At 43.4% G+C, this 25,527-nt stretch overlaps 2 protein-coding genes across 2 annotated transcripts; both read left to right on the forward strand.

The window, feature by feature from the left end:
• Nucleotides 1-405: 405 nt before the first annotated feature.
• LOC117864389 (putative transcription factor bHLH041) lies at nucleotides 406-4,939 on the forward strand. Its single transcript, XM_072290811.1, has 6 exons — nucleotides 406-1,002; nucleotides 1,117-1,251; nucleotides 1,338-1,443; nucleotides 1,704-2,567; nucleotides 2,854-3,330; nucleotides 4,572-4,939. The coding sequence occupies exons 1-6, from the start codon at nucleotides 860-862 to the stop codon at nucleotides 4,665-4,667; spliced, it is 1,821 nt and encodes a 606-aa protein (XP_072146912.1). The 5' UTR covers nucleotides 406-859; the 3' UTR covers nucleotides 4,668-4,939.
• A 4,079-nt stretch (nucleotides 4,940-9,018) lies between these two features.
• LOC117864395 (V-type proton ATPase subunit B 2) lies at nucleotides 9,019-14,310 on the forward strand. Its single transcript, XM_034748488.2, has 15 exons — nucleotides 9,019-9,216; nucleotides 9,435-9,523; nucleotides 10,272-10,327; nucleotides 10,445-10,543; nucleotides 10,660-10,719; nucleotides 11,140-11,251; nucleotides 11,440-11,648; nucleotides 12,067-12,195; nucleotides 12,310-12,447; nucleotides 12,679-12,829; nucleotides 13,041-13,123; nucleotides 13,308-13,355; nucleotides 13,443-13,496; nucleotides 13,584-13,667; nucleotides 13,764-14,310. The coding sequence occupies exons 2-15, from the start codon at nucleotides 9,466-9,468 to the stop codon at nucleotides 13,947-13,949; spliced, it is 1,467 nt and encodes a 488-aa protein (XP_034604379.1). The 5' UTR covers nucleotides 9,019-9,216; nucleotides 9,435-9,465; the 3' UTR covers nucleotides 13,950-14,310.
• Nucleotides 14,311-25,527: the final 11,217 nt, after the last annotated feature.

Genomic DNA, 25,527 nt, shown 5'->3' on the forward strand with positions numbered 1-25,527 from the left:
ACCTTCACAATGTAATTTTCTAAAATGTAATTACATACTTTGGCCCATAGACAATAATATTCCCATCAAAATCTATATTTTCTAAAACCATCTGTACTTATTACATCCATGACAAATTTTCATTGGCACCCCTCGTTATTGAGGTCAAAACTAAAATCATATATACACATTTGTTTATTCAACGATTGATATATGACAGGTAGATTAAGTGTGAGCCATATATGGAAAAATATCTTTATCGCGTTACTGCCCACATATTAATGTCGTCCGCCATTCACATATATCAGGACATATATAATTGAATATTTGAAATATCACCATCATCAAAAGACTGCAGAATGCAAGTTGCGGTACAAGGTTTTCACAAAAGAGCCCCCATCCTTGCCACCTTGTTTGACCCTTTACCAAGCACATCTCACTCGCAACACTCACCAGCCAACCCAACCGTGGACCTTTCAACGACTTGCTGTTTGGTGGGGTGGCGTCGTCATCTTGCCCCCCGAGCCGCGCGCGCCAGACTACTTTTCAACCCCCTCGACGACCCCACCCCCGCCATCCATCCATCCGTGCCCTCCGAGCTCGCCAACCTCACCTTCCCCCTCCGATCCTCCATCCGTCGCACTACGAACCCTACTACTTTTCCGCCTCACTGACATACACACAGGGCGCAAGTGCACGCACGCCCACGCATACACACTTGTATCCATCGCCCTCGTCTCCACCCACCCATGTCTATATATATACCGGCCGATCGATCGGCGGCAGCGACGACCAACTCAATCGAGAGCAGCCATCGAGAAGCCGGCAAGCCAGCCATGGCGAGCTCCTCGCCTTACCTCGTTGTCGCCGTCCTCGGCTGATGGACACGCTCTTCGTGATCGGCCAGGAGTCCCGGCTGCGCATCCTCCAGCGGGCGGCGGCGCGCGTCCCCGGCTGCGCCTACCTCTGCGCCTGGGCGGCACTCCCTGCTTCCCAGCCGGCGGCGGCGGCTTCGTCTTCCTCGCCGGCGGCCACCAGGTACGTACCTGTCTTTCTGCTGCTGTGTCGTCGTGCAATGCGTGCATAATCTGCATGGGCTGGGTTGGATTTACCAAGTGGACGGCAATGCATTTGCAGCGGTCGGTTGTTGTGCTGCCTGGACGCATGGCTCTGCGACGGCGGCGGAGCCAGCTGCCGCGGTGACGCCACCGCCAGCCGCGTGCGCGCACTCTTCGACGCGTACCGGGGGTCGCTCTGCGCCGCCGTGAGCGGGTGCGTACGCATCATCGACATGCATGCCATCGACGACCACCTTGCATTTCGGGACATGGCTTGACGACGACTCTGTGTGCGTGCAGGTGCGTGCCGGGGTGGGCGTACAAGGACGGCCGCGCGTTCATGGAGCTGCCGGCGAACGACCTCACCGCCTCGGCGTCGCTGCCGGTGCAGCAGCAATTCTACGAGGTCAGTGCACGTCCCTGGCCGTGTTTTCTGTGGCATTACACACATGGCAATTCTATTCGATCTCTTAATCCGCAAAAAAAGAGGTGCTTGTTAATTCGCTTAATTGTGATGTTTCAGGAAGCTGGCATTAAGGTTTGTAATTTCGTCATCTCACGAGTGTGTATGATCATATATGACCGCATGCGAGCTATTTGATCATCGAATTTCTCTAGATGATGATGGTATGATCATCGAGTTCGGTTGCTGTTGTTAATGCGCAGATGGCGGCCTTCATGGGATGCGAGAGCGGCGAGATCGAGGTCGGCATGTCCACTCCGGCAAGCGGCGGGTCGCCCATGAGCCTCGAGTCGAGCTTGCATCAGGTTTTCTCGGAGGACTTCTTCCAGCAGTCGCTGCTCGAGGAGCTGCTCCAGCTCCCGCCAACGCGGCCGTCGTCGCCGTCCTCCTCGCTTCCGTCCGTCTCCGTGGGGAGCCCGGCGGCCGAGGGTTCGACGTCGCTGCTCCGCACGATGCCCGTCACGCCGCCGCCGGTCGCCACGCCGTCGTCAGGACCAGAGCGGCAGGCGCCGGCGCCTCCGCTCCACCACCCGCGCCCGCCGCTCGCGTCACCATTCAGCTGGCACGGCGGCCGTCTCCATTTCCCGAGCCCCGACGCCGACGACGCCGCGATGGCGGAGGCCATGCTGGCCGTCATCTCCGCCTCCTCGTCCTCGGCGCTGCCGACGACTCATCCGTCCACGTCGACGGCGGCGCCTCCTCCGGGAAACCACCACCACCACGGCGCGCGCCGGTGGCCGCGGCGGCGGGGCACGACGACGACGGCGTTCCGGGCGTACAACGCGGCGCTGGCGCCGAGGGTGCCGTGGCGGCCGCCGGGCGCGCCCGGGCAGCGGATGATCAAGATGGGCATCTCGATCCTGAGGAGGATGCACATGCTCAGGTTCAGCCGGGAGCGCACCGGAGGCGCTACTGCGATGGCGCAGCAGGCGCAGGAGGAAGAAGAGGACACGCCGGCGGCACCGACGAGCAGCCAGCTCAACCATATGATATCGGAGCGGCGGCGGCGGGAGAGGCTCAACGAGAGCTTCGAGGCGCTCAGGGGGTTGCTGCCTCCGGGATCAAAGGTACTTATCGACTACGATGCTTACTGCTTGATTAACCATCAACACATACACTCATCAGCACTAAGACAGTAAGACTACATGTTAACACTGAATTTGCACAATTGCGAGTTCAGCTTTGCAACAAAAAGACTCTAAATCCATGCATTTGTTCATACAACAGCTTGCATCCTGCATGAAATATTACGTGTTTAATTTTATTTTACTTGCTATTTGGTGTGCTTATATACCTTTTGCTGTACTCTTAACTACACCTAAATTTGTTTTGTGCATTTTATTCACAATGTAGAAAGACAAGGCCACGGTCCTGGCCAAGACGCTGGACTACATGAACATCCTGGTAGCCCAGATCGCCGACCTCGAGGCGAGGAACCGAAGCCTGGAGAGCCGAGCTCACCAGCACGCCAATGGCGGCGGCGGCGGCTGGAAGGAGCGGCCCTACTACTCCTCGTCGGAGCAACAAGAAGTGGTGGTGCTCCAGGGGCTGAGCGGCGGCACGTCAGAGAGGGTAGTGCAAGTCCACGTGACCGCCGGCGCCGCCAGCGGCGCCGCTGCCTCGGCATCGTCGTCGTCGTCGTCAGCGGTGGCCGGGCGGGAGGTCACCGTGCGGGTGGAGGCGCGGGCCGCGCACGGCGACGTGGCCGAGCTGGTGGCCCGTGCGCTGGCCGTGATCAAGGAGATGGGGCGCTTCACGGTGGTTGCCGTCGACGCCAGGCGGCCGGGCGATGGCGCTGCCGCCCACGCCACCTTTACGCTTCGAGCAACGGTATGTATGAAATCAATAAACGCACCACCGTGTCATCACACAACGTTCGTATATGGTTACATTTGCTGGCCTCAAATTCAAAATTAAACTTTTCGTGATTTGGGTACCATTCCATTTGAAAAGCTCGTTTCGAATTGAGTAGGACTCGGAAGTCTCGAACCTGGTTGGCGACACCGGCCTCGCTCCAACCGATCTCACCTATCCTCCCATAGGATCCAAAACTAAGATTTTAAGCAGCTAAAGTGCCATTTCTTGTAGGAGAGGATCATTCTCATCCATGTAGGCAATCTCTCTTTCTTGTATTCCATCTGTTTAAATTGTAAGTTGTTTTGACTTATTTTTTATAATTATAAATATATCTATGAACTAAAAAAGTGAAAATTAAAAAAAGTTAAAACGATCTATAGAAAGTATAATGTAGGAGTATATTGGCTCTGTTTGCTGCTCGCTACCGGTACACTTGAAAGAAGCTAGCTCCAAATGAAGGAAGAAGTAGCCGAGTCTTTGATCTGAGCCTGATGCAGCTATAGCTTTCTTTGTCCCTTCTCCCTCGCGGACCGGACAAGGGAAGTTGGCGGTAATCTTGGTCAAAGTCAAAGGGACTAGCCTATCCCCGGGCACATGCTTCCACCCCACAGCGACGACGGCCGTGGGCCTCAACAGGCCGCCGGCGAAAGATCAACCGTCAACAACTCCTCCTCCCAGGACCGGAAAACCTTGACCGCCCGGCCGGCCGCCGGTCCCCCTAGATGACGCCGCGGGCATCAGCCACCGCCCACCGGTGAGCAGCAATGATCCAATCCGGCACTGGTTTCTCCAGCGAGATTCCGCGGATTATCAGCCTCTGCGCATCACCAGTTTAGCAATCGCTAGCTCTCTCCATCGATCTATCGCTGCCCAGGCCAGCAACGCGACCGCAGCTGACCAGCAACTAGCCGATCTGCAACTAGCAGCTTCGCTCTGGACAACAGCATGGATGGACTGACAGAGATAGCCCCCAGGCCCGGCCGGTTTTGATGACCTTGACTCGACCGGCTGATCGCTTACTGTACCTTTCGATCGAATTATTACTCACCACGCCGTGAAAAAAAAGAACTCTCTTCATCTTCGTGTTCAATTCTCTCCTGTTTCTGTCGATTGTAATAAGAAATTTGGCCTGTGTACGGTCTCAAGCTGACGAGGTAGTATAGCTAGTCACTGACATTGTTAATAACATGTATTGGGATGTGTGTTGGATGCAGGCGGGCGAATTCGACGAGGCGTCGCTGAGGGAGGCCGTGATGAAGGTAGCTGCCGAGGATTCGGCGACACCGGCGCCGTCGGACGACGACTCGTAGACGACGACGCATGCGGTAGGAGACTGGGCGTACGTCGTCGCTTGTTTTTGACCACAAGATCGAGGAGAGAGCATGGTGGCCAGCCACACACCCACCCGGGGTGTTGAGCCCAGGACTCCAAATCACGAGTCCAAAGATCCCTAGCACACGGACATATGACTTATTTTCTTTTCTTTTAAGCGGTGTTTGTTCCGCGGATTAAACGGTGCCTATCACATCAAATATTTATATATTAATTAGGAGGATTAAGCATAAGCTAATTATAAAACTAATTGCACAGATGCTAATTCGGGAGATGAATCTATTAAGCCTAATTAGTCCATGATTCGACAATGTGATGCTACAGTTAATATGTGCTAATCATGAATTAATTAGGCTTAATAGATTCATCTCGCGAATTAGTCTCGATCTATGCAATTAATTTTATAATTAATCTATATTTAATACTCCTAATTAATATCTAAATATTTAATGTGGCATGAACTAAACTTTAGTCCGTGAAACAAAACACCACCTTAGTCGGCGACGGACTGCTCCGTCCCTTCGTAGTTGTGTTGTGTCAACTGTGCTAATGAAGAGTCTTTTTTTTTATGTCCCGGCAAAACTGGTTCTGCACATCCGATCCGAGTTACTCGTGTTCATTTAACTGCTGCACAAAACTGTGCTAACCACTTATTTCATAAAAACTGTGCTTACTCACAAAGAATACCATGAGTAGTACCGCAGTAGCGGCCCAAGACGAGCTTACCAAGACCTCTCTACCTGGGCCGTTAGTGCTCACACACAAAAAAAGAACACCATGGGCCGTTACTACCCACATACACGCACAAAAAAATAGACTTGGGCCGTTATTCATAAAGCAATGTTTTCTCTTTTTCCGTGAGAGAGGAAAAGCAATATTTCTTTTCCTGTATGGGACTAGTAACGGCTCAAGTCTAGTACGCTTTAGTGCCACATCGCTGCCGAAACCCGACCAGACTCATAAGGACTCGCCGGCAAGCATGTGTCACCGCGAGGCAACCGTGGTCAGCAATAATCTCAAACGATTATATGCAAATTGGTATGCACTCGAGCACACTACATGCTGTGCTCTAAACCTTTTTTTTTTCTTTTTTTTTAAATCGGCTTGTAGTAAAAGATCAATATTGTAAGTATACGTCAATATCTGCGATATCAAATTAGCTTCGTCAAATCCACATGGATTATGTATGTTGATACTGTATTTATTCGATATTATAAATATTTAACTCGGTGAAGTTTGACTTCAAATAAAACTATAAATAACTTACATTTTATAATAAGAAACACTAAGTGAATAGAAGAATCCATCTCCCCAGTGAGGTTGGAAAATATTTGGTCCAAATTAGTGGCCCGCTTTTGATATTGGTCCATTAATAAAATGGATCATGATGGTGACATCATCAGCCACATTAGCATGATATTCCATGTCAGTAACTACGTCATTATCCATATCAGCGATCATATCAGCGTCCATGTAGCATCAGCAACCATGCCATTATTCATGCCATTATTCATGTTAGCAGACACATCATCATCATCCATGTCAGCATTCACATCAGCATCAACAACCATATGTCATCATCCATGTCAGCAACTATATCACATGGCTATACAATCTATGACGATTTGTATGATGTTTATTTTCATATCTAATACCGGGCTTGGGTTGGGCTGTGCGGGCTGAAGGCTATTCTATGACGGTTCAGAAACATCACGGATTGCGTCAATTTGTGACAGCTTAATCTATAACGCTCAATACATGACATTATCAAAAACCATCACAGATGTCGTTTTATGATGTTTTTTTGATGATATGTGATGAAGTTTTACCGTCATAGATTAACAGATTTCTTATAGTGCGTCAAGGTGGGGAAATATATAGCAAATCATACTCATAAATACAAATTAACTGGAAATTTGAATTTCCAACTTGGTGTCATGAGCATGCCCTGGAGAGTTTAGTTTAGTGTACCGGCAAAGCTGGTTCTGGGCATCCGATCCTGAATTACTCCTGTTGCACAAAACTGCACTAACGATCCGCGCATTTGCGTTGTTGTTGCTCCTATGGCTACTATGGCTATGCATGGAACCACGGTGGCGGCCCAAGACGAACTTTCCCAGACCTGGGCCGTTAGTGCTCACACACACAAAAAAAAAAACAAATGGGCCGTTACTGCCCACATACACACAAAAAAGGACTTGGACCGTTAGTCCAAAAGCATTGTTTTCTCCTTTTCCGAGAGAGAGAGAGAGAGGATCAGAGCAAAAGCAAATATTAACAACTCACGTCTAGTACGCTTTAGTGCCACATCGCTGTCCCAACCTAACAGTCCAAGGCTCATAAGGTCTCACCAGGACGGCTGTTTCACCGCGAGGCAACCGTGGTAAGCAATCATCTCAATGATTATATGCAAATTGGTATGCATACGAGCACACTACATGCTGTGCTCTAAGCTTTTATTTTTCCTTCTTTTAATCGGGTTGTAGTAAAAGATCAACGCTCGGATTGTTGTCCCCTGGGTGCTACTAAGTAACTTCAAAACATGGACATCCATACAAACGTAATGCATACATGCAAATGTGCAAACTGATAGAAAACCTTAAGACCTAGATTGTTTATTTTTGTCTTAAAAATCAATTTTTTAATTCTTATAATTTATAAAAACACATCAACATATCAATATCTATGATATCAAATTAATTTCATTAAATACACATAACTTATTTATTTTTATAGTATATTTATTTGATATTATAAATGCTAAACTCAGTTAAAATTATGTGTGTTTGACTTCGGATAAAACCATAAATAACTTACATTTTATAATAGAGTGAGTATTAAGGGTCTATTTGGCAGAGCTCCTAAAATAGATGAATTTAGAAGGAACTCTACCAAATAAGAAATTAAATAATTCTAAGTTGAAAAAATAGTTTATCCTGATTCACTTCTTGCATAGAATCTCTTTATCCATGAGGTTTATTATAAAAAATCATACTGAGAGAATTAGCTTCTATAGAGAATCAGAAGCAAGTGGAGTTTAAATTATACGATGCGCTAAGAACACTAAGTGAAGAGAAGAATCCATTTGCCCATCGCTAAGACAAACCCGTCAATATGATGCAATATATAGCGAAGCCATGCTCATAAATACAAAATAGAAACTTATGGACATTTGAATTGCCGAATTGTGTCATGAGCACCTAAAATGCAAATATAGTGATATGGTAGTCACTTATCATCACTCTTACCGCTAAGTCTTGCAAAACCGTAACTTTTCACATAATCTTAGATGGAGATTTATCTTTATATATAAAATTTATTGGTCTTCTAGAGATTTTCTTTAGACTCGGTGAAATTTCTAAGGAAAAAGTCCACCTTACTCCCTTACCTATTCACTTATCCATTTAACCCCCTAAGCAAAATTTAGACTTGATTTACTCTCTAAACTATTTTAGTTGGCAAGTCTACCCCCTAATGAGTTTTTCTTTTTTTCTCTGAGTTGAACTTTAAATATGAAAGTTTTTGATCGAAGTCAGCAGGGAAGCCCCTGCCTATTTTTTTAATAATTTTTTTTATTCCAGATCCGTTATTTCAAATCCGTTTAATTCGTTCCTACGGGGATTCGAACCGGAGCCTACTATATGCTACTCAGGTGCTCGAACCATTAGGCCAGAGACCCTTTCACACTTTAAATATGAAATTGATCTTAGATATACAAAAAATTATTTTTATAGGTTATGTACAAAACTGTATGAAAAGTACCACTAAGAGTTAAACTGTATGAAAAGTATACAAAAATTATTTACATTAAAAATTATACTAAGAATTTTTCATGGTTATTTTAATAGATTAGGAACATTAAATACAAAATTGAATCATGAAAAATTTCTAATGTATTTGTCTAACATAAGGCACGTTATAAGTCAAATAATAAAATTTGAAATTAAAACTCAACTTGTATGCTTATAAAAAAAGAGAAATCTAATTAATGGTAGATTGGACCAACTGGATAGTCGATGGAGAAAAGTAAGCCTAAATTTTATTCAGGGAATTAAGCAGACAAAGTGGATTGGTGAGGTAAGTAAAATGGATATTTTCCAATTTCTAATTTCGATATCGAACATTTTTTCTCATTTGATCCCGTTTAGGTGAAAAGAAAGTATAAGAAGATCACTGTAATGAATGGACTCGGATTCACAGAAATGCTTGTATTTAAAATTATATTCTAATACCCTCGAGCCAGCTTTGCATACTGGTTCAACCCAACCGTGTCCACGGACCGCACGCCTACCCGAGCCCGACAACCAATTTCCTGGAATCGACTCCAATCCAGATCCGCCGCCCACATCGCGAGATCCAGGCGTGTCCTTCCACGACAGCACGTCTCCCATCCCACCGGCCACCCCGAGTCCCCTCTCTCTCTTCCTTCCCTCGCCCTCGCCCACGTCCACGTCGTTCTCGCGCTGCCGCGGAGTGGAGATCCCATCCACCGGGGCGGCCTTGGATCGATCTCTTCTTCTCCCCGCGGTAAGGAATCCGCGACTTGCGAAATCGCATTGCCTTTTGAGTTGTCCCGCTGGATCTCTTCCCTTCGCCGTGAGCACCCAATTCCAAATATTCCCTTCCGCGATCGCTGCTCCGATCGATCCGCTTGGGCAGCGTGATCTGCCGGGCTGAAATTGGTCTCCTCTGGTCTTCTCCCTGCCATTGTGCTTTTCTGATCCTGGTGTCGTCATTGCCCGCAGGTGGTTGCTGCTGCTCTAGGTCGCCGGCAGTATGGGCGTGCCGAAGGATGGCGCCGAGCTGGAGGAGGGAACCTTGGAGATTGGCATGGGTCAGTGTGCTGGCTTGCGGGTTGCGGCTGTTCATTAAGCGTGCGCTCTGTTGGTTGCTCTAGGAAGTCACCACTCACCACAGAGCTTGTTTAGCATTTCTTTGGTGTGCATCTAGCGTAGTCTGTTGTTTCTGTTGTTACTTGATCCAATGGCCAATGATAGGTTTGTTAAATTAGTCTAGAGCTCAATGTTTCTGAAAAGTGCTAAATGATCACATACTAATCTTCAGATGCTTTTTCGCTATTACGATTTTGTGTATGTCTGCTAGTAGGCTAGCATGTTGGCTGGTTAGCTCGGATGTTCTGCGTATATGGATTCTTATCTTACATTCACAGTCTGAAGCGGACAAATCGCTTCGTATGATGTGTTTCACATTCTTAATCTGGAGTTCCTCATGTGCATAGACGCATATTATTTTGGCATCTGATAGAGATTTTTAGCGCTGTACTTGCATTGCATGGCGGTATATTTAGTAAGTTCAAATAAACGTTTGAATTAGTTCCCATGTTACAAGTAGCATCAAAGTAGGTGATCTGAAACTTGCAGTTACTGGAAAATGTTCTAGCAAGGCTGCAAAGATACTATGCTTCCTTTGTCAGGCTTTTACCTGTTTGCCCCTTCATCATTAGTTATTGAATTTTGTACTGACCTCTGTAGTTACATCATGGATATGAAAGAACATATTTTTATGTTACAATTAAAATGTCGTTCTGTCCAGATTGTACTAAACTATTTCTTGCTCTGCAGAGTATAGGACTGTCTCTGGTGTGGCAGGACCACTGGTTATCTTGGAGAAAGTAAAGGTATGCTCAGTTTTAGTTTTGCACAACATATTGCTGGTTATCCAGGCTCAAATTAATCATAGAGCATTCCTCACGCTCATGTACTCAGTAAGAGTTTCTTTCTGAAAACTATATTAGGGCCCTAAGTATCAGGAGATTGTGAACATTCGTTTGGGAGATGGCACCACTCGTCGTGGTCAAGTCCTGGAAGTCGATGGCGAAAAGGCTGTTGTGCAGGTTGCTTCTTCCTATGGATTATGTTCTTTTCGTCTGTAGAACGGCAATCGTCTTGCCTTGAAAACTTTCTGCACTATCATTGTGGGCATGTTGTATTAAACCATGTATCTCTTCAGGTCTTTGAAGGTACCTCAGGAATAGACAACAAGTATACTACTGTGCAGTTTACCGGCGAGGTATCGTCTTATTTCCATCTCTATTTCTGATTCCTGTTATTTGATTTTTTTTATCCTGCTTAACTTTGAAGTAACTGGTAAAATTGCTGAATTTCTTGGGCTAGAAAGTTCCATAACATTCGTCTCAATGTGGCAATCTGGAAACTATAGGGAAACTGATATTGTAGGACTTACGTGATGGAAACTTTCGCTCTTCCTGCTGAATAAATCTATGCTCACTTTTGGTTTTGCTGGATCATCTTTAGGGGGTATGATACTTGCTTAGTGTAATGACATTGCCAACTCAAAAGAAGGGTTGCAGATTCAGTCGTCAGGATTTCAAAATAAGCATTTATTCCGTTTTCATATGTTTCCATAAGCATATTTTCCCTACTTTCTCCCTTTCCTTATAAGACTTATGAATGCACCTTTATTCTGCAGGTCTTAAAAACTCCTGTCTCACTTGATATGCTTGGACGCATCTTTAATGGTTCTGGGAAACCTATTGATAATGGCCCCCCAATATTGCCTGAGGCTTACTTGGATATTTCTGGTGAGTTATTTTTCTTTATGTGTAAACTTTAAGAGCTGTGTGTAGGAGTGTATCTTTTAGAGGACACAAATTGCTTAATGACTTGACTAGCTATTATTAGAAGAATATGGGAGCTACTAAATCATCAATTCTGGGAGAAAGCTTTCTATTTACTATGTGATAACTTGTGAGGTCCGATGCTATTTCAGGAAGTTCTATCAACCCCAGTGAGAGAACCTATCCAGAAGAGATGATTCAAACAGGAATATCCACCATTGATGTGATGAACTCAATTGCGCGAGGGCAAAAAATTCCTCTCTTTTCTGCTGCTGGGCTTCCTCACAATGAAATTGCTGCTCAGATATGTCGTCAGGCTGGTCTTGTTAAAAGGCTGGAGAGTTCTGGCAAGCACAAAGAGGTAGTGAATTTAATTAGTTTTATTCTTTGTAGTCTCACTCACTTCTGAAACTATTCTAAGTTATTGTTTGACTGCTTTTGAAATATTGGTTGACCTTTACGCTCGAAGAAAATGCTTGATCTCTAATGGTTATTGTCTATTAATTACATATATGCTTTGAATTGATCTTAGATCCTGATTTCAACATCCTGTTCTTTTGATATCTTTCATGGTTTCACTGTTTTGGTGTGAAAGATCTATTTGCTCATATAGATGTCTGAAAATTGTGGAAAAATCTACTGAATAACATCCATAGGTTTTCAGCCTTGGCTTATTGTCATACTTTGTGAACTGAGTAATTTTCGTTGTGTTATTTTGTTATTTGAAAGAGATTATTTGTTCAACCACTCATTTTTCTTGTGTTTTATTTTCTTTTCAGGGTGGTGATGAAGACAACTTTGCCATTGTGTTTGCTGCTATGGGAGTAAACATGGAAACAGCCCAATTTTTCAAACGTGACTTTGAAGAAAATGGTTCTATGGAAAGGGTCACCCTTTTTCTGAATCTGGTACCAAATTTATTATTACATATTGACCGTTTGTTCGTAAACCACAACAAATTTAAATCTTTGAGGTGTTAGTATTAAAGTTAACCCCTGCTACTTCTCTTTATTGATTTACAGGCAAATGATCCTACAATTGAACGTATCATCACACCTCGAATTGCTCTTACAACAGCAGAATATCTGGCATACGAATGTGGGAAGCATGTCCTTGTCATTCTTACAGATATGAGCTCTTATGCAGATGCTCTTCGTGAGGTATTGAATTCATCTGTAGTATTGCTGCAGTTTTCTTAAATTTTATGTTTTGCCTTTTCCTGACACTGATTTGTCTACAAGGTTGAATTCTTAGATAGACATTTTCACCAATTATAAGAAATCTGTTTTTAGTACCTACTCTTTGAACTTAATTATATATGATATAAAACTAGATGGATTTTTTTTCGTGAGGGTTTTGAATTTTAATTACAAGGGAATATTTATGTTCAGGTCTCAGCAGCACGAGAAGAGGTACCTGGTAGGCGTGGTTATCCTGGGTACATGTATACTGATCTGGCAACCATATATGAACGAGCTGGGCGTATTGAAGGAAGAAAAGGCTCAATTACTCAAATTCCTATTCTGACTATGCCTAATGATGGTAAGTCATAACAAGATAGTGTCCACATTGTGTCTAAATTTCTTTGTACTCCTGCCTGAATGGGTCCATCAGCTGCTGCAGTACCTTCTGGTGCCTCCCTGTTGGATTGCTTAGAATGTTCATCTGATTGTATTTTTTATGCATGAACATTACCTTTCTGAACTTGCAAACTAGAATGCCATGTTTTATGTTCTGACTGTTTGCTCAACAGATATTACGCATCCGACTCCGGATCTTACTGGATACATTACTGAAGGGCAGATATACATTGATAGACAGCTCCATAATAGACAGGTCTGTTTACATGTTCTTCTATTAATCTCAATTTTGTCTTCTGTTATACCCTTACATGTACCGGTTGTTCCCTGCATATATGACAGCCATGAAAAAAACAGAATTTTGAAAAGAAAAACATATGCATTACCCTTGTTTCTTTTTTTCTCTTAACATGATAGATGACTTTGTGTTGGTTTTGCAGATATACCCACCCATCAATGTTCTGCCATCTCTCTCACGATTGATGAAGGTACCACTCATCGCAATTTTTTTTGTGCTGTCATATTTCTTAATTGAAAATTTCTTGAGTAATCATATCATAATTATTCACTTACAGAGTGCTATTGGTGAGGGTATGACACGCCGAGATCATTCAGATGTGTCCAATCAGGTACCTACTTGAGCCTTTTGAGAGCAGTGATTAGCCTTCGTTCTGCCTCTGATATTTGTTAATGGGCTAACATATCTTGTTGTTCAGCTTTATGCCAACTATGCAATTGGCAAGGATGTGCAAGCTATGAAAGCAGTTGTTGGAGAGGAGGCTCTTTCATCCGAGGATCTGGTCTGTCACCAGATAATTAACTTGTGCTGTGTGCAAAAATATTCTTTTAAGTTCAAAAACTAATTCATTTCAACTTTTCGTTCTGTTCTTATGCAGCTCTATCTAGAATTCCTTGACAAGTTTGAGAGGAAGTTTGTAGCACAAGGCGCATACGACACCCGAAACATTTTCCAGTCACTTGACCTGGCATGGTCTTTGCTTCGCATATTCCCTCGGGAACTTCTCCACCGTATTCCTGCAAAGACCTTGGATCAATACTACAGCAGGGATGCCACCCATTGATATCTTTGTCCAGAACAAGAAAACACATTTTTCCGAATCACGGCTTGAATAAAGAGGAGAGTTCAAAGACTTTGTATCTTTTTTTGGTTCTATATATAGCTATCCTATTCTTTCAGTCTCTGTGCGCAAGTTACCATTGACAGTGCCTTGTGCACAGGTGGCTCTTGTAATATTATGCCATGTATACTTGAATCCTATGCTGGAGCTCATTAGTTGGATGGAACTGCGTAGAGCACTGTAAAGCCATATTGGCTGAAATGCTCAATTGTGGTTATTATATTTGTTTCTCACTTTGTAAATGAATCAAATAATGTCTTCGTGATATTCCTCTCCTGATGTAACGAAGCTGAAGTTATGTTGATCCTGCTGCTGGTAGTGCGCAACCCTTTTCCTTTGACTTCGTTGTTTGTTGATTTGTGTGGAATGCTGTTTGCAGCTCGTCTCTGGCAGTGTCTGGTTCAGGTTTTGTATCTTGTTAAGAGTTCAAACATTCTCGGGACCATAAGCATCGATTCTTGATTTGCATTGGGTGGCCTTTGTGGATTATTTCTGATAGCTACTCCCTCCGTTACAATTGTCATTCTAGCTTTTCAGTTCATAGATATTATTATGCATCCAGGTATAAACTATATTTATGTGCATAGAAAAATTATATACCTAGAAGTGTCAAAAGGATCTGCAATTTGGGACGAGGGAGTAGCATTTAATTTGAAGGATGTATTCCGATATATACCTTGGCAGAATAGTTACCTAAAATGATGTTGTTTTTAATCGATCAATGAGCACAAGCGCCCATTTTCCATCCAAGGACTCACCACTCCTGTTCTTCCTTGCGCGCTGTAGTACACGCTACACCACAACACAAAATTAGCGGCTAATGTTAGTTGTTAAAATTGACAATTGGCAATGGAGTATCACTCGGCATAAGCTTATAACGACAAACCATCAGTCGGTGAATCCGTTTTCCGTTGGTAACTATCATGTATAATGGACTAGATCAATCAATAAATCTATAAAACTCGGACAAACCATCACTAAGTACAACAATTCCATTTGAGCATTGATCGTTATAGTTTCATGGAAAAATTGTGATGGCGTGTGCACGAACAAAAACATTTTGTGACTTAAAGATTTTGTGACTAGTAGAAGGTTGAAATAGATAAAATAGTGGCCCAGCGTGTGCAGCACGAAAAAGGATGTGGTAGGACCTTCCTAGTCCTCCCTCCTGTCCCCTACAAAATTCCTCAATCTCCAATTTTCGTTACCCTAGCCACCGCCACTACTGCTCATACAAGTGTCATTGGATTGCCTGCCTCTTATCCCATCCCATCGCCATAGTGGTCGCCTTTGTTTCTAGCCAATTGCGCTACATCCCCGTCACCATAATCTTCTACTGTTCTCAGCTTGCAGCCGAAAACCTCTATCCGCCGCTGCCCCTAGCTCTACCACCGCCTCATCCTCGCCACCTCTTCCATATACCAGTCAACCACGGTGATACGGTGTTGACCGATGGTGTCCGAAAAATTCAGCAGTGCTCGTACTTGGTCAGATTAGTAAATTTTCAATTCCAGACATCTAAAATATAGGTGTGACGGTACATCTATTTTTTCATGCAAGCTAGAATTATACTAGAATAATGGGCACATCGTTGCCGTGCCATTCAGAGTTGGGCCAGTGTTTGTTTTAAGGGTAATCATATATATTTTCTTCCCATGGGTGGATGAGGGAAAATAATGATGAATGCAATTCTCTTTCCCTGTAGGTTATAAAAATACGATGGGTACAACATCTGGATTATAAATTATCTTTTTTAAATTATGGTAAAGGCTCTGCAGTCTTGCATCGCTTCAAGGCATGATAATAATGAAACCTAGCAAGGTCATAGTGTCAACACATCATACATTCATACATGCATTTTTGACGACATAGCTTACCGAACAGGTTTATCAAACAATCAGTATAGGATATTTGAAAACATGCATCTATTGGAAGTGCAACATAAAAGCCCTGTACAACATCAATTTTTAGTGCACCGAGGAAAGCACAAGTGACCAGCTACATATTACCATAGCTAGCTATGAAGATAATGCCATAGGGATCTAATTTTACATCCTGTTTAACTGATTTTAGAAATTGAAGGGTGTGCAGGTTTCAAGCGCCTGAAGGATTTTGGAGTAAAACAAATTGACATCTTTGGTTTATTACCATATGCAGTACCGGATCCATAGTTACCTGCTTAATGGAGTTCTAATCTCCCACCAGTGACCACCGATATAGAGGTTTCAACGACGCAAATCGTAACAGACGCAGCCGGGTCTGGATGGAGCATCGGCCGGTCAGTGATCAGGACACGAATAATTAAGAGGGATTCGTTTTTTGCTGGAGGGTATCAGGTGACAAAATGGACAAAATTACAGGTTGCTTGTTGAGTTGTCTCAACTTATTAGACGACAAAATGGTAACAACTTATAAGACAGATCATTGTACGGGTTGCCTATTGAGTTGTCTCAAGATTATATGTTAATGCATAAGATTACCTATTAGACGACAAATATACTTGCCCCTTATGTCGATGCTGATGAAGACTGGGGCGTCCTCGTGACACATCGTTAGGCTTGCGTGAGAACTCCCGATCTATCTGGCTTCCGGGATCAAGGATGGGCCAGGTTAAGAACCGACAGTTGAGATCATGTCAAGGCTGCATCCAAAGGCCCTAATTTAGGGATAACGTGGACGAATGAGGCACAAGATTGCATGGTGCTGATTTCGTTTGTTAGAGATTCTATGTCCATACGCTACGGATCAGGAAAAGAGAGGAACTATATATTACGGCCTCCGAAATTCGAACACAACATTTGTTTGTGTGACTGTGCTCAATTTCATTTGAGACTTTTGAGAAAGTTGAGCCACAAATCATGTGGGGAATCCGTTTTCACCAATTGCTCATCGGTGGTAATTATCAGGTTATAAAACTTGTACTGACCATATGTTCGCAAAACAATTCCGTCTTAGCATCAGTCGCTAGTCACCAACTCTAGGCATCTAAAGTTTTGGAGGCGTCTTTTCGCTATTCATATCATGTTCTCTACATCAATACAACATATATGACCATTATTACGCAGAAGAGATCATACGGTCGAGTTGTTATGAAAGTAAAGATGACCAACTTGACAACATAGTCGTTTATTACTAAACCGTTAGATGTTTTCGTGAAGAATCTCCATAGATATGGTCTCCAAAGCAGAATAAGGCTATTTTTATCGTGTCCTATATATTCTTATTTTGTACAAGAGCGCAGGTTTACAAATATATTCTAAGTTCAGGATTATTAGTACAAGAGAGAGGGGCTAATTCAGACATACAAGATCTTCCGAAACTCGAAGACATCATTTGTTATTTGTTTGTGTACTTTGATCGCGTGTGGGAATTTTGTTTTGGAGTTTTGGGATTGCCGCTCAAAGTATTTGGCTATTTCAAAAGTGCCGCTCAAAATATGTCTACGTGAAAAATGCCGCACAAAATATTCGTCTCTATTTCAAATTTGCCGCACTAATGACATGCGGTTGGTGGCAAAGTCAGTAAGTCACCATTTTCTGCCCGTTATGCGTTTTTCATGCGGACCCCGCTGGCATTTCTCAGCGGAAATGACCGAACGCCCCTCGCCGACCTAATATGTAAGCCCAGTGAAAACCGTCGTCGAGGCTACGCCGACCAACTCATTTGGGCGCCGTCCTCCGAGAGACAGATAGCGACCCTAGAACCGCGCCGCCGCCGAGATCCCTCCCTGCGCCGGCGCCGGCGGAACGCGCTTTCTGCTCCAGCGCCACCTCGAATCCTTCGTCCCTTGCGCGTGCGTCTGCTCGCTGCTGGCTGCAGCCGGAGTGTCTCGAGTGGGATCGGAGCAGTCCCCGCCCCGCCGCCGGATCGGAGATCCATATCTCTTTGCCCGTCCAGGTCGCCGCCGCCTCCTCCTCGTCCCTCGCGTCGCGTCTCCGCCAGACGCATTCTGATCACCTCCGGTAAGGAAGAGCCTACATATACCTCGCCCACATATCGCTCTAGCTAGTTGGTCGCCATCGGTGGATTTACTTCCTGCGCGAAGAATTTTATGCTTCTCTTTCGTTCGGTGCTCCGGAGATCGGACTGTTCTTCTGCTGCAACGCCGATCTTGATTCTTGATACGCGTTGTGACGTACTGAAGCACACGAATGCCCTCGTTATATATCTGTGCGTGCGCGCATGGGGGCATGGATCTGCTGTCCTTGTGCTGACCACCTTTGGTGGAAGGGCTTGGTGGTTTTCTTTTAATTTTTTATTATATGGTTGCTGCCACGTAATTGGTATATGGGCCATGATGGTGTATATAGTTTGGGTGCGATCCATATTTTTTGTATGGCAGTTAGGCGTTCCGACTGTTGGATTCGAATGGAGCATATTATGTATAACTGGATTAAATCTAATGGTTGGGAGTCTATTCCACATGCAGGAGTGGTTCCTGTGGGTGAAATTTGTTTTTTTTTGAACGAAATGTGGGTGAAATTTGTTGGTCATTTATGAGGTTCGCTTAGGTTGTCTGTATCTATATTACTTTGTCATCATCGAATATGTCGTTTTTAATGGGGATGTACTTTATTACTTTGCCTGGGATCATTACCATTTCATTAGATGTCGTTGCTCTTATGTTTGATGTTCTTTGAGATGCTGTGTTGTTAATAGGCGCCGCCAGTTTTGGTCATTATTAGATGTTTAATGCTCTTTGAGATGGTATAGCTGTGTTAAATTAATAGGCACGCCGCTAGCTAGTTGCTGTAACATTTTGCGCTAAGAATTTTCGCTTTCTTGTTCAGTGCTCCCGATCGAGATCGAACTGTGTTTGAGCCTTGGATGACATGAGTTCTTGGGTCACCCCTGGCTGCAGCCCTGATCCTGGTATGCGTATACAAGCTAGTGACTCAAGCATGAGTGATTGTTATATTATCTGTTCATGCATGGGGCCATGGATCAGTGTGTTGGAAGGAAATGGTGTTTTTTAACATTTTATTATATGGTTGCCATCCCATGCTTGATATAGGACCGCTAGTTTCGGACACTTTTGGATGCTTAATGTTCTTTGAGATGGTATATCTCCATTAAATTAATAGGCACCGCTAGTTGCTGTAATGGTTGGCGGTCACTTATAATTGCATGGTTTTTATCTTCAAGTTCTTAATTGTTCTTCCATATTCTATTGTTAGAATGTGTGGGTTTTTTCAAGTACTTTGGAGCTGTAGGTACCATGATGTATATTTGAATTGTGAAACAACTTTCTCCTCTGCCCAGCATATATATATCTGCTGTTACATTCGATGCCATCAAGTACTCAAGTGGAAGTTTTATGTTGTGTTTGATTTCTATGGAAGTGCAGAAACACTGCTTTAAAATGTTTTTTTGATATTCTTGAGGAAAAGTTGTTTGCCATTTTTTGGTTAAATTGCAATAATAACAATATTCATTATATTTATTCTGCTAAGTTTGGAGAAACCTGAGATTCACACTTTCTATAATATTGTATTTTTTTTATCATAGTGCCACATATAGGACAATATAAACTTGTACAAAAATACAAAATCGAGCTGATTATATTTACTATTGGTTTGTTTTCATCGAATTAAGTTGTCCTTTTTTACTTGGGAAGTAGTTTATGCCTTGGCCTAGCATCATTACCATTTCGTTAGATGTTTTTGCTTGGATGCTTAATGTTCTTTGAGAAGCTGTGTAGCTTTTTTTCAATTAATAGGCACCTCTAGTTATTGTAATGGTAGTTGGTCAGTGACGTCTGTATGATTTCTATCTTCATCCACATTATTGATGGAACGTGAGGGTGTTCAAGTACATTTGGGCTGTAGAGCAGACGTTGTATTTGAATCTTGAAATAGTTGACTCCTTTTTCAGCATATATCCACGGTTTTGGTTTAGGTAATCAAGTATTTAAATGGATGTTTAATGTTGCATTTATTTTCTGTGAAAGCACAGAAACACTGCTTAAAAATGTTTTCTAATATTATAAATGAAGTAGAAGAAAAATCATGTGAGATTTTCTTTTGGTTGAAGTGCACACCATGTGATTTTGTTTGCCAAGTTTTAAGAAATACAAAACTCACTTTCTATAATCGAGTAATTTTTTTATCATTGTGAAATCCACATAAAAGTAACATAAACCTTTTATTGTAATACTCAGGAAAGCGTAACTTTCCCGACCTGATGCCGCCGAGTGCTATTTCCCGAGTGTCTACTCTCGGGAATTAAAGTTGCTCCTGAGTGTTTTTTCCATGTTCCCGAGTGTTCGCTCCTGAGTGTTTTTCCCATGTTCCTGAGTGTTCCCGACACTAGGAGCTTCACACATTCTGGTAGTGCTACATCTATTTATGGTGCATGTGTGCAGAAAGAGACAATTTTCACTTGTTTTACCAAGGAGTTAATACAAAGTTACCCTTGGTTTCCTTACTGGAGCTTAGACTGATTTCCCTCTCTTTTTTTTCTTTGTATATCAGCTGCTTACTTGGGTTGACAAAAGCAATTATATTATATAACATGGGACAGCCAGAGGGCATGCATCTGGTTTCGGAAAGGACTGAAGGACATATTTCTTCGCAAGTTCTTGAGAGTATGAGCATGCAAAAGAAGGCTGTGCCACAAGAACAACTATCTGGTAATAAAAGTGTTGCTTTGCTTATAATGAGACATAGCACAGTTTGGCCAATATTTTTGTTTTTCTGATATCATTTTTGTTGACATTGCCCTGAAGGTATATCAAAGCCTCCTATCAAACATGTATTCAAAAGAAGAGCTAAGAAGCAGCAGGTTACTGATGAAGCAATAAACAAAAGCCCATCGAATAAACTGGAAAAAGGAATGGGACAAGAGAGCAGTAATGCCACAATGATTGGAGCTTCAGAAATGGAACGCAAGAGGGAACTGAATGTGGAAGAAATGGCTCTAATGGCAATAAATAAAAAGCCTGAAGAGGTTGGAGCATGCAGGGAGAAGGAAGAAAATAGTGTCACCCTAGCTGCCACTGCAATCAACTCTAAGGAGAAGAAAATATCAGAAGACAGTTCAAAAACTGAGAGAACACAGTTCACAAACTCGACAACAATGGTTATTGCAGAAGACCGCTTCAAAGGTGAAAATTCATGATTTTTTGAGTTTTTATCCTAATAATAAACATCTTTAGTTGAATGTGTTGGGTACGTACAGTAGGACTATTTGGATGATATTTTTGTTTTCTGATATCTTTTTTGTTGACATTGCCCTGAAGGTATACCAAAGCCTCCTGTCAAACATGTGTACAAAAGAAGAGGCAAGAAGCCGGAAGTTACTGAAGCAATAAACAAAAGCCCATCAGAAAGTGTTTAGTGCGAAACAAAGCACCAGATGAAGAGTTCAGCGTTATTTAGACTAGCTTCTTGATGAACTTTTAATGGCACTTCAAGAATAACTAGCTGGGTTTGATGAACGGGGCACAAACTTGATGTATGGACTTGTAATATATACTTTGATGCATTGTGCTAATGATATGTATTGTGGTCGTACAATATTTATACATTATTCTGCTATCAAAATAGTGCTAGAATATGATTTTTGTGCTAATGAAGATGTTTATCACACACACACACACACACAGTTGAGCACTGAAGGTCAGCAATTATGATTTTTTAGATTTTTATCCTAATAAACATCTTCAGGAGAATGTGTTGGGTACTGTAGGAATATTTAGACAACATTTTTTTTGGCATTGCCCTGAAGGTATCCCAAAGCCTCCTATCAAACATGTATTCAAAATAAGAGGTTCGAAGTAGCAAGTAACCGAAGCAATAAATGAAAGCCCATTGGAATGTGTTTAGTGTGAAACATCTCATCATGTATCAGGGAGATACATATGGAGAAACTTGAACCCGAGGTCAAGTTCTGTCTACTCATTAGAGTGCCAAATTTGTGGCCGTACTAATCACACCAAATCAGAGTGATGTACAGGTTTGAGGAGGACTATCAGCCAAACAACAAGATGGCTGGCTCTGTCTCGGCAGCTTATGGTGTTGACACAAACTGTTACGTCGCCGGTGGCACTATCACATCACAAGCAATCTTGAGAAGATGACAGTCCATAACAAGCTTGGAGGACGGGATCAAGTCCACACTACCAGCGGGTCACGTCTGAAAATTAGTAATGTTGGCCATGCTATTTTGTACTCCCTAGTCTACACCGGAAAAATATCCTTCATATCCCTAGTGCTCATAAGTCTTGCTTCTGTTTATTGTTTAGCTTGAGATAATAATGCTTATCTTGAGTTCATCCTATCTCTTTCCTTATAAAGGATTGAGCAACGAGAAGAATCCTTCATTGATAAAGATGTGAAGGGGGCCTCTATACACTAGGTCTGAGTTCTACAGGAGCAAGTTCAAACAAGCATGTTCTTGGAGTCATAAGCCGTCTATAGAAATACGCCATAGTTGTTTAGGCCACCCATCGTTTCCCATGTTATTTAGAATAATGATCTCCCATTTTTTAGTGATACAAGTGTTGAGTCTGTTTGTGACTCAAGAGCCACCAATGCAACTTCCTTATTCTAAATTGAATAATGTTCCATCTACTTCTCTTGAGTTAGTTCACATTGTCATTTAGCCCAAGGGACCTGTACCGAATTCGTACCTCCATTTGTAGGATGTAAATATTAAATATTATACTGTTTCATGGTATGGATATATGATATTATGCTGATCAGATAAGTTATGTACATATTAGCTGTTGATTCTAGGACTAATACAATGGTACAGGGAGTCAGATTCTTGAGTACAAGAATCCACTTTGTTCATCATTCCAACTCTAGAAAGCTTGCCTTCAGATCAAAGAGATGTGTCTTTCTAGGCTACAACTCTCTCCATAAAGGATTCAAATGTTTAGATGTCCCTTTCGGCTGACATCTCCTAGGATGTGGTATTCGATGAAAATGTTTTTCCCTTCAAGAGCCTTCACGAGAATGCCGGAGCTAAACTTAGGCGTGAGACTCATCTTCTCTTGGAACAGCTTCACAATATCAGTCATGGGGAGGCAATTGGTATTGGGCCAACTTTTACTAATGGACAACCCATCATGATGTTTCTGGTAGCATGACTGCTATGCATGAGGTTAGAGGAGAAAATACGGAATGATTTGTAGGCCATATGGGTTTGAATCAAGGGGACAAGCAAACTTGCCAAATCAAGGAAGAAAACAAGTTGGCACTAAAATCCAGGAGGATTTCCTAATGCAATATGGTGCTGATTTGGAGAAAGATACACCTTCAAGTCGTGACCTCGTACCGCACGGTGACCCGGCGACTTCGAGTTCCACGATGCCTATCACCAGCTAGGCTTTACTGCATGACTCGAATCATCAAGCGTGGGGAATCCTCATGCGTCCACGGCATATGGCACCTAGCAGCCACGGAGTGGCTTAGGCAAGCATGCAGGAAACAGATCTGAACAAGGTCCTGATACTCCCGGATCTGTTGTGGAGCAAGAGTCTCTACCAGGTTGTGTGCATCCCAAACCAAACTCAAGGTGGCATTATTTTCACTGATGGTACCATATGATATCCAAGTTTTTGCTCTGCATGAGAACCCGAGGACTTGACTGAAGCGCTTACTATTCTAGAGTGGAAAGAAGCAATGCAAGATGAGATCTCAGCTCTTCACAGGAACAAGACTTTAGCATCTAGTTCCTGCAGACCAAGGTGACAATAATTTAATCACTACTAGGGAAATGGTCTTTAGTACCGGTTGGGAACCCCCCTTAGTACCGGTTTCGTAACCGGTATTACTATTCCGGTACTAGGGGCCTTTAAAAAAAATCCCCCCGCTGGCCCCCACCCCGCTGCCGGCCCCTGCCTCCCGCGGCCCACGCAGCCCCGCCGCCCTCCGCCCGCCCCTGCTGCCCTCCCATTGCCCGCCCCCGCCCAGCCCCGCCGCCCTCCGCCCGGTACTAAAGGGGTCACGGGACCATCTTGGGAACTATCCGTCATTAGTACCCAGTCAAATGTAACCGGTACTGAGCCTCGGGATGAATGCTCAGTTTTCCAGTAGTAAATTGATTACAAATGGGTTTATTATAAGATTAAAAGGAAAGCTGGTGGTAGTATTGATTGCTATAAAACTAGATTGGTAGGCAAGGGATTCAAACAACGAGTTGGAATCTACTGCTCTATATTACAGTTCCTAGGATTGGTGAGTTCCCACAGGTCTTAGTACTGTTCACAGTCATTGCATGTGGGCTCCACAATTTTAAATACAGAAGCCCCTGCCCCTTCCGACTCGGCCATGGCTCTCCTCTTATTCTTCTCTCGGGTAGTTAGGTCCAGGCGTGGATAAGCAGCAGCCCTCGCGAGGCGGACGCGGGCCCTGCGGTGGCGGGTGGCGTGGAGGCTGATGTATGGCAGGCAGCGGCTCCATGCGACAGCGGCGTGACACAGAGCTCGCGTGCGGACGATGAGCGGTGCGCCGACCGCCGACGAGGCTCCCCTTCTTCCATCCATTATATTTCCCCACTCCACAACTCTCCTCTGCGCAGGCCGCGCCTCCCTACATTCTGTCGTCTGCCTGCAGACTGCGTTGAGCTGCGTCGCACCTCCCCGTGCTTCTGGCCGGGGTGCTCCTCCACCGGGCCGCAACGCGCTGCATGACCAGTTGGATGTGGGAGCGGACAACAGCAGAAAACGTGCTCCTGCGGCGCTCCTCCATCGAGCCGCGTGACCAGCTGCATCTGAGAGAGCGAGCAACACAGAAAACAGTAGCGAAAAAACTTCTGTGCTAATGGGATGAGAACACTCAAGAGTCAAGACTATATACGCTGATCGCTAGCCATACAGTATAGTAGTAGTCTCTTCCTACTTCCTGGCCCATATTTGATGCTTGCTTTATCCAAAATTTTTAGAGGTGTATTCAGTTGAGCCTAATAAAAGCATGCCGCCAACATAGAGGAAACTGAAACGAAAAAGAAGAATAAAGGTACGCTCAGCTAGCAAGGGCAACGTGCCGCAGTTAAGATCTTTTTATACCAATTGTACCAAATAATGAATGTTTGAAGTAGTTAGTTGTTTTGCAAAAACTAAAAGAAAATATTGCATTCTTATAGGTGTTTGATAAACTGTTGAAAATTTCAAATCTATATACCTTTTAAAATAAATGTAAAAATCCCTAGTCTACTCTTTTGAAATATAATTACGGGCTGCAGTGAAGCGCGCCTATATGCATAGTTGACTATGAGGATACTCTTTGTCTAGTAGTCAAGTTTGCAACAATACAACTTGTTTTTTCTATTGTGTGTCAAAGGGATGGTGCTTAAGGAAATTGGATGTGTAGGTTATGTTTCTCCATGGTGTTCTTCTTGAAGAGGAGGTTTACATGAGGCAGCCACTAGAGTTTGAGGAAGAGGCCTCATTACGTTGTAAGTATGATAAAGTAATTTATGGACTTGAATAAGCGTCTAGAGTGTGTTACTCTCGGCTGAGATCAAAGCTATGCGATCTTAGTTTCCAACTTTCAAAGTCTGATATACCTCTGTT

This window comes from Setaria viridis, chromosome 1 (genome assembly GCF_005286985.2).
Source record: "Setaria viridis chromosome 1, Setaria_viridis_v4.0, whole genome shotgun sequence".
Taxonomy (NCBI): Eukaryota; Viridiplantae; Streptophyta; class Magnoliopsida; order Poales; family Poaceae; genus Setaria; species Setaria viridis.